Source organism: Odontomachus brunneus, unplaced genomic scaffold, assembly GCF_010583005.1.
Source record: "Odontomachus brunneus isolate Ranch 3 - 2012 unplaced genomic scaffold, Obru_v1 Obru_scaffold_157, whole genome shotgun sequence".
Classification (NCBI taxonomy): Eukaryota; Metazoa; Arthropoda; class Insecta; order Hymenoptera; family Formicidae; genus Odontomachus; species Odontomachus brunneus.
Genome location: NW_022639607.1, coordinates 222167 through 233949, shown reverse-complemented (window position 1 = coordinate 233949; position 11783 = coordinate 222167). Strand labels below are relative to the sequence as shown.

General features: G+C 38.9%; 3 protein-coding genes across 3 annotated transcripts; 1 reads left to right on the top strand and 2 right to left on the bottom strand.

Annotated features, from left to right (window-relative positions):
- Positions 1 to 77: 77 nt before the first annotated feature.
- LOC116850852 (fizzy-related protein homolog) lies at positions 78 to 2893 on the bottom strand. Its single transcript, XM_032829595.1, has 2 exons — positions 1450 to 2893; positions 78 to 982 (listed from the first exon to the last, which is right to left on the bottom strand). The coding sequence occupies exons 1-2, from the start codon at positions 2209 to 2211 to the stop codon at positions 263 to 265; spliced, it is 1482 nt and encodes a 493-aa protein (XP_032685486.1). The 5' UTR covers positions 2212 to 2893; the 3' UTR covers positions 78 to 262.
- Positions 2894 to 3508: 615 nt separating this feature from the next.
- LOC116850849 (protein FAM177A1) lies at positions 3509 to 5280 on the top strand. Its single transcript, XM_032829584.1, has 3 exons — positions 3509 to 3941; positions 4294 to 4416; positions 4496 to 5280. Exons 1-3 carry the CDS (start codon positions 3741 to 3743, stop codon positions 4766 to 4768), a joined length of 597 nt encoding a protein of 198 aa, XP_032685475.1. The 5' UTR covers positions 3509 to 3740; the 3' UTR covers positions 4769 to 5280.
- Positions 5281 to 5342: 62 nt separating this feature from the next.
- On the bottom strand, positions 5343 to 10383 carry LOC116850848. Its single transcript, XM_032829582.1, has 11 exons — positions 10116 to 10383; positions 9823 to 9917; positions 9583 to 9737; positions 9288 to 9418; positions 9082 to 9217; positions 8618 to 9008; positions 7893 to 8428; positions 7457 to 7829; positions 7044 to 7372; positions 6297 to 6531; positions 5343 to 6159 (listed from the first exon to the last, which is right to left on the bottom strand). The coding sequence occupies exons 1-11, from the start codon at positions 10192 to 10194 to the stop codon at positions 5797 to 5799; spliced, it is 2823 nt and encodes a 940-aa protein (XP_032685473.1). The 5' UTR covers positions 10195 to 10383; the 3' UTR covers positions 5343 to 5796.
- Positions 10384 to 11783: the final 1400 nt, after the last annotated feature.

Below are 11783 nucleotides of genomic sequence, written 5' to 3'. Positions count from 1 at the left end.
TATATATATATATATATATATATATATATATATATATATATATATATATATATATATATATATATATACATATATACATATACATATAGGTATATATATAATAATTTTTTGAATACTATGATCGTATATATTCAACATATTCGATCTATTCGAGACGAGATGTATATATATGTACAAATACATAATAAAATAATACGATGCCGACATTTCCGACACAGCGCGCTGACACCCGTCCACCCTTCTCGTAACTGTCACAGCAAATTTATCGGATACTCGTAAACAGATTCAATACGGACTTGTTCTCTTTCTGACTGCGCGCCTTGCTGAAAACATTCCAGAAGCGCAAGGTCTCATCGCCGGCGCCGGTGACGATCGCCTCGCCGTCCGGCGACATCGCCAAGTAAAGAACGCGATACGAGTGGCCGGTAAGCTTGGCGACCTGCGTCAGGCTTGGGTACTTCCACACGAGGATCTGGTTTTGCGAATAGCCGTGCGTGCTGACCAGCTCGGAGCTGTGCTTGCTCCACGCGAGATTGCACACCTGCGAGCCCGTGTCGACTGACTGCATCGGTTGGCCGGTTAGCGTGTTCCAGAAACGAATGCAGCGATCAGCAGTACCGCCGCCGGAGGCCAACAGTCCGTGATGGTGAGGCGACCAGGCGATGGCCTTAACTGCCGCTACGTGCTCCGTGTAAGTCTGTATAGGCGAGAGAGAGTGCAGGTTCCACACGTATAGTCGATTGTCATTGCCGCCGGATGCTAAGTATTGGTTGTCCGGTGACCATTTAAGGCCGCACACCTCCTGCCGGTGTGCGCCGAGCCGGCGTTCGCCGACCACACACGGCGTCCTTACGTCCCTCTGCAGTATCAATCTATCCCTGCTGCCGGAGGAGAGCACCTCGCCATTCCACGCGAGGGCGCCTACCCGAGCACTGTGACCCTGCAACTTGCTCACCTGCTTATTCACAGCCACATCCCACACCTGCACGCAGTGTTTCCAAGGGTTGAAGAAAATCGGAAAAAAAACATGTTCTCTTGTTAGTTTTTCCTATCAACCTTGAAAAAATTAGTTTTTTTGTATTAATTTAAATGGTACTATATAAGACTATGGAAATTATTTCTACACATATTAAAATAAATCAAATTTTGTATTACATGCACTCTTATATTTATTTCAATGTAAATATTAAAATAATATAATTAGGATAAAGGATTTCCTTGAGACTGTAAATACAGTACAAAATTACATGTGAGGAACTTTTCAGACTTTTAACTTCTGTAAGTATTTCTATAAGTACTATTTGCAAACAGATTATCAATTATATCATACAATATTATTTTTACTGAAAGTATGATATTTTTGCTGAAAGTATGGTATAATAAAGTATTTTTGAATTTCATCACTCTTGCATAATTATGGTCAATTTTTTGGAAAAATGACAACATTACCTGGATGTAACCCATGTGTGTGCCTACTGCCACCAGATTGCCTCTCTCATTCCATGCAACAGATGTAACGCTATTGCCATCACTGGACAAGTCGCATAAACGTGTCACTTGGCTGGTGCACGCTGACCAGAGGTAAACACAGCTGCCTAAGCCAACACTAAGGACATTCTGAGAGGACCAATCAACCAAATTCAAATAGAAGTCATCTTGTAGTTCAGGTGCATCCAGTACTTTGAAAGGTATTCTGGAAATCTTCCTGGTGGCCTTCCTGGGTGACCTCAGTAGCTTCTGACTCTTTGCACTGAGTGGTGATAGAGAGTAAGGTGAGCTCTGGTCCAATAGAGTGCGATCCTTGGTAGGTGTGGTGTACTTAAACAGGTTTTTCGTCACTAATGGTGACAACACTCGACGCTCTTCGCACTGGCCCTTGACGTCCTCAATACTGGCGCCCAGTAGCTCGTTCTTCAACAGGCAGGAATAAGCGATACCGTCGCGACTGCCTTCGCCGTTCTCCCTCGTCTTTTTCGTTATCAAGCCGCCCCGGCCGTTTTCGCTGATCATAGAAAACGTGGTTTGCCAGTTATTGCCCGATCGAGTAGGTATGAAGCGATCGTAGCTGTTGTTGATCGTCGACGTCTTCGTGGGTGAGAAATAGACGGGCGAGTAGGCGTTGGCAACAGCGGCAGAGGCACTAGCCGTTGCTCCGGAGCCGTCCGTCGTGATCTTCACGCACAGCCGTTTCTCGTACTCGTGGTGAAACATTGTTCGGGAGTCACAAGTGACTGTGACACTACACTTGCACTCGTTATGAGAGCGTCCGACACTCACATCATTTAAACGTCGCGTCGCGTCCTAAAAGCACGATGCGAACTGCTTGCTCGCTTGCTTGTCCGTTTACTTGTCCTGTGAGAGCCGCACCAAAGAACCTCCGCGTTTGCACTGTACTGGTCTGACTGTTTCCACCTCAAGATCTGACACCACCCATCTCATACAACAGACTGGTCAGCCGCGAACAGTTTCCTTTTAACTCTCGCTGCTCCGGTTCGTACAAACTGCTGGCTGTCGCCATTCGACGTCAAGTCGACTCGAAGGCTCGAAAATCGACGGCTCCCTTCTAGCGGGGAAACGGTAAAGTTCCACCAAGTGTGCGTTCCACTTAACGTTCACAACGATTCTATCCTTATTTAACGTTCAGTGAAAAACAAGGATAAAATGATGCCGTGATCGTTGCGGACGTTAAGTGGAACTCAGCCCAAGTCAGAGTTTAGACATTTATGGTTCAATTCTTATTGGCTCTTTGATCCGCATATGTTAGCGAAGAAGTGAATGATAGCGAGAAAGAAACTCATAGGAGTGAAAGAGAAACTGTTCAGAATTAAATGACGAACACGTTGCAACTTATCTCTCACTCCATCTGCTTCTTCCTGATACACATATGGCGAATCAGTATAGTCCATATTCTGAGTTCTCTTTTAACGATAAATGAGCCTTTAAAAGTAACTCATAGCCAATCAGAAAGCTTATGACCACTTTTAGAGGCTCATTTATCGTTAAAAGAGAACTCAGAATACAGGCCTAAGGCCCATATTTTGAATCTTCTTTTATCGATAAAAGTGCCTTGAATATAGCTTCTCAGCCAATCAGGTAGCTCCTAAGCCTCTTTTAGAAACACTTTTATAGATAAAAGAGGATTCAGAATATGGGCCTAAGTGTCCAATTATAATTAAAAGAATTCTAGAAAAGAATGACTTCGTGTTTTGCCAATCAGAATGCTCCGTAACTGCATGACGCGCAACTTAGGGCCATTTTCATATAATCTCCGGTTAACTTTAACTACCAGTTATTCCATTGGAATTGACCAATTGTATTTGACGTTGATCAGAATTAACCAATCACTTGTTGACATTTAACTGATAATTAAAGTGAATCGTATATTGTGAAAATGGCTCTTAGGAACGCGAAATAGATGTATAAGCGCAGTTGCGTACGCACGTATGGCAACGTCATAGATAAAAGGCGAGTTTTTTAATTCATCGATGGATCCATCGCATGATGTGTAAATACACCGAAACATTGCATTTGCGCATCATGCGATGGATTCATCAATGAATTAAAAAACTCGACCAAACTGAAAAAGAGACGCGGGAAACTTTGAAACTCTAAAAGCAGCGTTGCGGAACTTCGTACGTCATCTTCAAGATATCGATTGACCTGCAGCAAACCACCAATGGAATCTCAATTGAGACCCTCGACCGTTATATTACGTCGTCCATTGTAAATCGTATCTGTAAATGAATCAGCTGAATAGCACACAGACGAAAGGCGTATGTTTACTGAACGCATTATCGAGAACTGTCAAGAGTCAGAGGCGCAGTTTAGCGAAAAAATTTCTCGGTTATCGCAAGATACTACCAATAATGACGCTGGAAAGAGATGAAGCTTCTGATTTGAGCGAAGTAATCCTGCAGGAATGCTCCGATGTAGATACACAGGTATATTCATTAGCAGCATTCACAGTCAGTCTTAACTTTCCGTTTATATCATTTTTCAAACGTTAAATTCTTTGTTTAACGGCATTTGTTTGAGGTTAAAACATTTCTTGTAATTGCACGTTTGTTCATAGAGAAAACTTGGATTTAATTTTCTACGATTAGTTTGGTTAATTGGTTAATTGATAGTAATAAAATGTTAATGTGTTAGTAGAGTGTTTTTATTTATTTTTTAAATTCTTAACTAAATTTGTTGATGTCATGAGAATAATATTTTTAAGGAAAATTTGTAACATGTTATATATTATTACAATATTTTATATTTAAAAATCAACAAATATATTATTCCTTATAGGTCAATATGGATAAAAAACCAAAGAGGATACTACATTTTTCTGATGGTGTAATGGAAGAATATTCCTCAGAAGATGAGATTGACATGCCAAAGAGCAATAAAACAATGTCCCAGATAGATCCTGTAATTATGCAGCTTATGCCAATTAAAATCTTTATTACAATGACAAAATTATAACAATGATCTTTATGTTATCTTTTAGAAAACTATGAAATGGTTACCATGGGCATGGTATCAGACCACATGGTTGAGTTCAAAAATGTTGGATGGTTGTGATTATGTTGGTGAATTTCTGGCTAATTTCCTTGGAATAACAGCACCCAAATATCAATTTGAGATCAATGAGTTTTATAGACTGCAAGCACTTGAAAAGGAAATGCTTCACAAACAAGATTTAGAGCTGGGGGGATGGAGTGAACAAAAAAGAAATAACCTCATAGATAGTGATAATATATTATCTATGGAACATAATTGACATATTTTTATAAATGTATATTAATTCATTGCATAAACTTTTTATGCCAGAATGCATTTAAAGCACTATAATCTGGTAAAAAGGATAGATTGATCAATTGCAATGCTATTGTGCTAATACTATCTCAGGATTAACTAGCAATTGTGCAAGTGCAATCAATAGGTGCTCAAACAATTCTAATTGATATTTTTCTATCGCTTTTAAATAGTGAAATCTATTTTGAGTAATTAGCATTGAGATATAAGATAAATGTACATATGTTCGTTGTAAAGTATATACACATAAAAAAAATGTCAGTATTATTTATTACAAAATAACTTAATTGTTATTGCATCGATATTGTTTATTGCATGTGAATAATGTATGTTTATGATATAAGATAGTATATAATTGTATCAAATTTGTTAGTATTATGGAAAAAAATATATATTACCTTATTATGTGTAAAAAAACTCTGGCCTCTGTTTTTGCACCCGCACATATTCGTGCGGAAATAAATGGTATAATCGTAATTTTTGTCGTTAATTATACATCATCCACGACTCCCATATATCATAATCAATAACGAAACATATAATCAATAAATTTTTTTGTATTTAATAAAATGAACATATATAATTGCAATTTCTCGGTGTGAACAAAATTATATTTTCTCAACAAAGCCGCTGACCCCTTCGAGTAAATTCTTTCTGGCAGATATCGGGGAAACGATATTGCACAGTGTGAATATACAACAGTATAATTCGGTACATAATCATATAAAGGTACAAGTGTTATATTGCTCTCCGTGCAGTCGCTCTGCGAATTCATCTGCGTGGGATTCTGTATGTAATATGTTTCATCTACTTGTGTATACTTGCACGTTGCAGTCTTTTATTGGAACTTTTATCGACTAACATCCCAAATGATACAAAGGACCAAAAGATACCCCAAAAAAATTTCTTTTGGACTCTAGCTTTTATAATGTCCTGCCGCAGACATTCGCACTCACCGAGATGTTCAATACAAATGTGTCTTTAAAAAAAGACTTATGTTTCTGGCACGAATCTGTGTAATGCACTTGTCAAAACTAGCAATGAGCTCTGAAGGCCCTGTGGCAGATGCCTTTGCAACCAGGAACCTTTATACTGCTCGATGTGAGCTAACATTTTATTTGCTATGTCCGTTCTGAAAGTCGGTGGCAGATTGCATACTCCCAGATTGATAACCGCCAGTCCCATGTTGCTGTTAGGATTCACGCCGACTCCGATCAACGTCCGGCCGATTTTGCAAGCCGTTAGCATCAGGTCGGAAGTTAATTGCAGTTCCTGTATCTCCATCGACGCGAACTTCGACGAGAGATTTGCTTCGTACAAAGAATGGGATATTCGTTTGACTTGTTTCGTCATTTTCTACAAAATAACGCACAGGAAATTATTAGTATTACGGATATCTCATTTGTTTGCCTTGAAGATATTATGTGCAGACATGTGTCTACTAATTTAAAGATATCATTCCGAAAAACCCTAGATAAAGGTTTTTTACTTACAGCAAACAGATCGGCCGAAAGATACTCGAGATTTACATTATCAGGGTCGGTCAATAATCTGTATAAGGTAGAGCCGCGATTATCAGGGATTTGTTGCAAATCCTTGACCGCTTGATTCTTGCTCAGCGTCAGTACTAAAGTATCTAGACGTCCTAGTTCCAATATTGCGCTACCAATTTTATATTCAGAGTCTTGAAACACGTGTACGTCCAGTAATTTCGTGATACATTTTTCTCTGCAAAATGAAGTGATCTGATTAAACATGATCGATGAAAAGAACAAATCTGTTACACGATATATAGTAGTATAGGTTTTAAGATCAGTTTACATCAGCAGTAAAATTACTAATAAGATGCACTTCCAGCAGTGTTACTAACAAATATAAATTGTCTCACTTAAAATTGTTAAAAACATTTGTTTCCAACAAGTTAGTCATCAAATTAGCCACAGTTTGTTATTAATTTCGTTATTTTCGTTATAAAAAATATTAATAACATTTGTTTTCAACATTTTGCGGAAAACAAATGCTATTGACAAAAGTTATTCATTTTTGTGACTGATAAGCTTTATCACTAATATTATTAAGTTTTAACAAAAACATTATTTCTGTAACCCATGATGATCTAGATCAAAGAATGTTGAAAATTAGATCTTTTGTTAGAAACGTTTTCACTTATAGCTTTTTGCTATTAATATTGTTACTACCACTTTTGATATAAACCGGTCTTTACATTATGTCAATCTTACCTAACTGATGCAGATAATTCGGGGATATCGTAAATGTCGTCTGGACCCAAGTCTATCTCCGTTATCGGGTTCCAAGCTAAGCCTGCTGCTATAAGATAACCGATCCATGCAAAGGGATGCGGCGTAAGATGATGGCTACCTGACCAGTGTGCGACAACAATACCGACCGAATTCTGCTCTAAAGAAGTTTTTATCGCATTTCGTGTGTTGGCATATGTCGAAGCTGGACATCCCGCCAAACTATTGTAACTGGCTGTGCCGGAACTCGGTAAAACGTTTCCGCCCGCTATCCTGAATGCTTCTGTCCACTCAGAGAAATCGTAATCAGCCTGTAATGTTAGAATCTTCATGATAAATCCTATGTTCTTCGCAAATGCTTTTATTATCATTATGTGTGCCAGTAAATTATTTACCTGAAACCCATACTCGACGAGTATGATGTTGGTGGGAATATTGTGGAACTCCGGTTTGGAATGTAAACCGTTGGAACATAACATTAAAGTCGTGCTTGAGCTCAGATTGAGAATGTGCCAAAGTTCTTGAAGACAGGAATAAGATTTGAATACTTCTGACATGTCCGTTTCGATCGTCTCGTTGATTGACACGTTCAAATCGAAACTGTCAGCCTGCACTAAGAGACTAGCTAGTCGCGGGCCCACGTGAACATAGCTTAAGCCGGGGAATACTGCGAGTAATTCTTGAAATATAGGCCACATTTGCGTCAAGTGATGCTGGCCGACATTAGACTCGACGTCTAAAGTGGGAACTATGTCTAGATGACGATCTCTGCAAGAATAATTTATTCATTGGAAAATGTATTCAGAGTCTACCAATGTACAATGTTCATACCTGCAATATCTGTCCAAGGTGACCATCTCGGATTTGGAGTAGCAAAGCTGCCAGTCACAGTTTGGTATCAGCCTGGAGTAAAGATGCAAATGCGAGATTTTGAATGATGACAACAGGTCGATGGTATGCAGCAGATACTCCAAGGTTGGTATGCGTCCTCTGGGTGAGATGTCCAACAGCACACCGCGATGAGTGAACCTCGGTTCGTCCTTGATGAACACTGGCTCTATCTCGCACACTTCCGATCTGCTCTGATTCTTACTCAACCGTAGGATCTGCACGAAAGTGCAAACCGCGTAATGCAGCCCTGCTAGACTGCCGGCGCTCACTTTAATGGAGTTCTGCGAGATGTGTAGCTGATAGCCATCTGCGACGTTGAATAGATTTCCGTTCACGATACACTCGATCGTGTTGTCGTTGAGCAGTTTGCCGCAACTGGGCTGCACTTCACCGATCTTCACATCATGACCCAACTCCAGCAGGTGAGTTCTACTGATCTCCCATACGTCCAATATTCTGTGCACAGACTCGCTGCCCTGGGAAATAATTTGTATGCAGTGTCCCGTCAAATGCAAAACAAAATGTAAAAAAAAAGTGCAAAACAAAATTGCAAGTAAATACAAATGTTTGAGAATTAATGAGAAAATATGACGCGTCTTCTGGACGCCTGTATGTTTTTAAAAATTTATATTAATTGAAATTAATTAAATTTATCTGCGAACTACCTGTATTATTGATATAAAAAGCTCCTTTCCAGCGATGAATGGAGCTGTGAAGTTTTTTAGTTCTATCACAACCTTCGGTTGCGGCCACAGTAAACTGTAGATACTCCCTTTGTCGGCGATGGATTTGTTAGGACTCTCCTTGCCCACGTCGCGCAAAGGCACATCGTACACCGGATCCGAGGATTTATTAGACTCGATCGAGAGTTGACTCATATTGTTCGAGAGATTCTTCTGGCAAAAGTTTCCCTCTGCGAACGAGGGCAGAGTGGTGGTGGGGCTGTGCATAGTTTCGTTTTCGTTTAACATAAAGTTCGACATAAATCTTTGAAGGAAACAGTGTAGGGATTGCTTCTTCCTGGACAGATCATATGGCGCCTTTCCCGTGAACGTTCTGAGGAAAAGATCGCTCTTTGGTGCATTTGTGCACACGCAAAATGGACATATTCGTACGATCGGACGCTTACCCTTTGGTAGCTCGTACTAGAGGATTCGCGCCAGCCTGCAGCAACTCCTGGCAAATAGCGATGTCGCCGCGATTCACTGCATCGTGCAACGGAGTCGCGCCACAACCATTCTCGGCGTTTACATCAGCTCCCTTATCTGCGGAAAGAGTATGATATAATAAAACATCGTTAGCAGTACGTGAGCGCAACGTCTGTCTGAATTTTACCGAGTAAACACGCGACAATGTCCTTGTTTCCGTAACATGCTGCCCAATGTAACGGCGTGTTCTTGCTACCTTGTGAATCCCATGAATTAACGTCTAATCCTGCATCTAACAATTGTACCACTCTGTCTACTCTGTAAGAAATTTATATCCCTACTTAGTAACATTGTTTAATATGTGCTTATTGCCATTATCATTTCCAAAAGAATATCAAAATTTAATTATTTAATATGTGTTTATTGCTTTTATCATTTGAGAAAGAACACTTAGATCTCATCGTGGAGAATTGTTTACATACTCTGAAGCAGCTGTTGCCCTCAATAGTTCCTCTATATAAATACGTCGTATTGCATCACTTGCTGCGACATCTACTGCATTGTGTCCATTTGCATTTTGCACAGCTGGATCAGCACCGCAGTTTAACAGAGTTCGCACAATGTCAGCTTGATTGGCCTAAATGCAAAGAGGATATTTTAATTGAAAGAAAGAAAAAGAGAAAATAATAAATTAATAAATAATGGGAGAAACTATTTCAGACCTTGGAGGCATAGGACAAAAAAGTTCCTTCTTCCAGAACTGGTTGATTCAGTATCTTATCTCTTGTAATACCCTCTGTTGCATTACCATTTTCACCTACGACAGGAAGGGAAATAACGTAAACAGATAAGTAGATAATGCGGCTAATAATGCCGGTACGATACCGGCGACTTTCAAATCTTGAATGCAAATTTTTGTAAGTCTTCTCGGAAAAGGTGGAAATATCTTTTTTCAAAGGCCAAACATTTTCTGCGTAGCAACGTATCCGGAGCGTATTAGCGTTGTCATACGTACACGCATCCAAGAGCGACCTGATAATGTCAGTACGTCCGTGTTCAATCGCCGTACGAATGTTCTCGCAGATGCCTTGCATGTCTATTTGTTCGTGTCACGCTCAGGGTCAGGGTGGCGCGTCGCCTGGCATCGTCAGCAAGTCGTTTCGCTGTCAGCTGTCAGAAATCTCACCGGTCATAACATCGGTCTCATTCAGCATATCGGCTCGACGCACCTTGATGGCACTTTGGCGGTTGGACGGTATGCGTGTGTAGACATGTATGTGTATAGGTAGATACAACCAGTGCCGTCGTCAGTAAACTTGTTTCTTTTTGATTAAACTGGAATCGAGGTAGACACGCACGATGAGGCGGCATAAATTTTCACGAGAACAGGCATGGAGACCAAAAACGCAGCAGTAATAAATAATTTATAATTTATAAAATAGCATTATAATTTATAAAATAAAAATGTGATTTATTTAAAATATTTTATTATTACCCTACGTGTCTCTAAATTAAATTGCTTACTTATTGATGAAATTTAAGCAAAATTAATGAGGCTGTGGCAAAAAAAGCTTTGGCAAAAAAATCACAATATGGTTCAAGAAGCATTTTACAACTGGAAGTCTCTAGTTTTCAGAAACAGGATATAACATTCACTAATCTCTCGTACAGAAACATAAATCAGATACGTGAGATGTGAAAGTTTTTGTTTGAAAAGAAGTTTGATGAACTAACATAATTAACTCTTACACAAATGAGATTTATACCTTTTGGAAGTACAATTTTTTTTAACTTGCAAATTCTGCAATATATTTTTTACTTTTTTAACATTAAAGTAAAAGGCATTCTGGCTTTAATCACTTAGAGAGTAAAGAAATCGATGCATAATAATTACCGGTGACCAAATAGAAACCTAGTTTCTTTTCTAAAATATTATTATCTAATTTTTATAAAAATTACCCAGATAGTACAGAGAATTCAAAAAGAATTCGAAAATAATTTAGTCGTATGTCACCAATTCTGAGTTCATTTTCAAATGTAAAAAGAATTCTTCAGAGTTCAGTTCAGTAAAAAGAATTCTTTTTGTATCTAAAAATGAACTCAGAATTGGTGATATCCCAGTAAACATGCATGTCTAAAAGATGTCGAAAAGATACCTAAAAGATGTCTTATGCAACAAAATGTTGCATAAGACATCTTTTAGATATCTTTTCGACATCTTTTAGACATGCATGTTTACTGAGATACGACTGAACCCAGTCGTATCTCATGCAACATTTCTTATATCTTGCATATCTTATGCATATCTTTATGCAACATTTTGTTGCATAAAACGTCTTTTAGATATCTTTTCGACATCTTTTAGATACGCATGTTATCTGGGAATACTTTTAGAATTTTCTATGCTATATGGGTACGCACGCTGTTGAATCCCATACAACAAAATACACAGTCCAAAATATATTATAGGGATATATTCTATGGATGTTATAATATTTTTAGGATATCTATATGATGTATTTTGGACATTCTTGCTGTGTGGGATATTATTATTTAAAAAGTGAAGGTCGTCAGCTTTATTGTTGAGTTGTACTACGACCTCAATTCGTCGCGCCGGAAAATAGCGGCTCATAGCGGAGACTTTGGAACTAATAGTATGTTCGACTGGCTTTAGGTTAACCCA

Excerpts from the sequence above, each read along its gene's own strand:
- LOC116850849 (XM_032829584.1), top strand. The coding sequence starts at position 3,741 with ATGAATCAGCTGAATAGCACACAGACGAAAGGCGTATGTTTACTGAAC. Across the intron at positions 3,942-4,293 it reads GCTCCGATGTAGATACACAG|GTCAATATGGATAAAAAACC; the intron begins GTATATTCATTA and ends TATTCCTTATAG. Across the intron at positions 4,417-4,495 it reads CAATGTCCCAGATAGATCCT|AAAACTATGAAATGGTTACC; the intron begins GTAATTATGCAG and ends GTTATCTTTTAG.
- LOC116850852 (XM_032829595.1), bottom strand. The coding sequence starts at position 2,211 with ATGTTTCACCACGAGTACGAGAAACGGCTGTGCGTGAAGATCACGACG. Across the intron at positions 983-1,449 it reads CACACATGGGTTACATCCAG|GTGTGGGATGTGGCTGTGAA; the intron begins GTAATGTTGTCA and ends CACTGCGTGCAG.
- LOC116850848 (XM_032829582.1), bottom strand. The coding sequence starts at position 10,194 with ATGCAAGGCATCTGCGAGAACATTCGTACGGCGATTGAACACGGACGT. Across the intron at positions 9,218-9,287 it reads CATTGTCGCGTGTTTACTCG|ATAAGGGAGCTGATGTAAAC; the intron begins GTAAAATTCAGA and ends CTCTTTCCGCAG. Across the intron at positions 7,830-7,892 it reads ACCTTGGACAGATATTGCAG|AGATCGTCATCTAGACATAG; the intron begins GTATGAACATTG and ends TTATTCTTGCAG.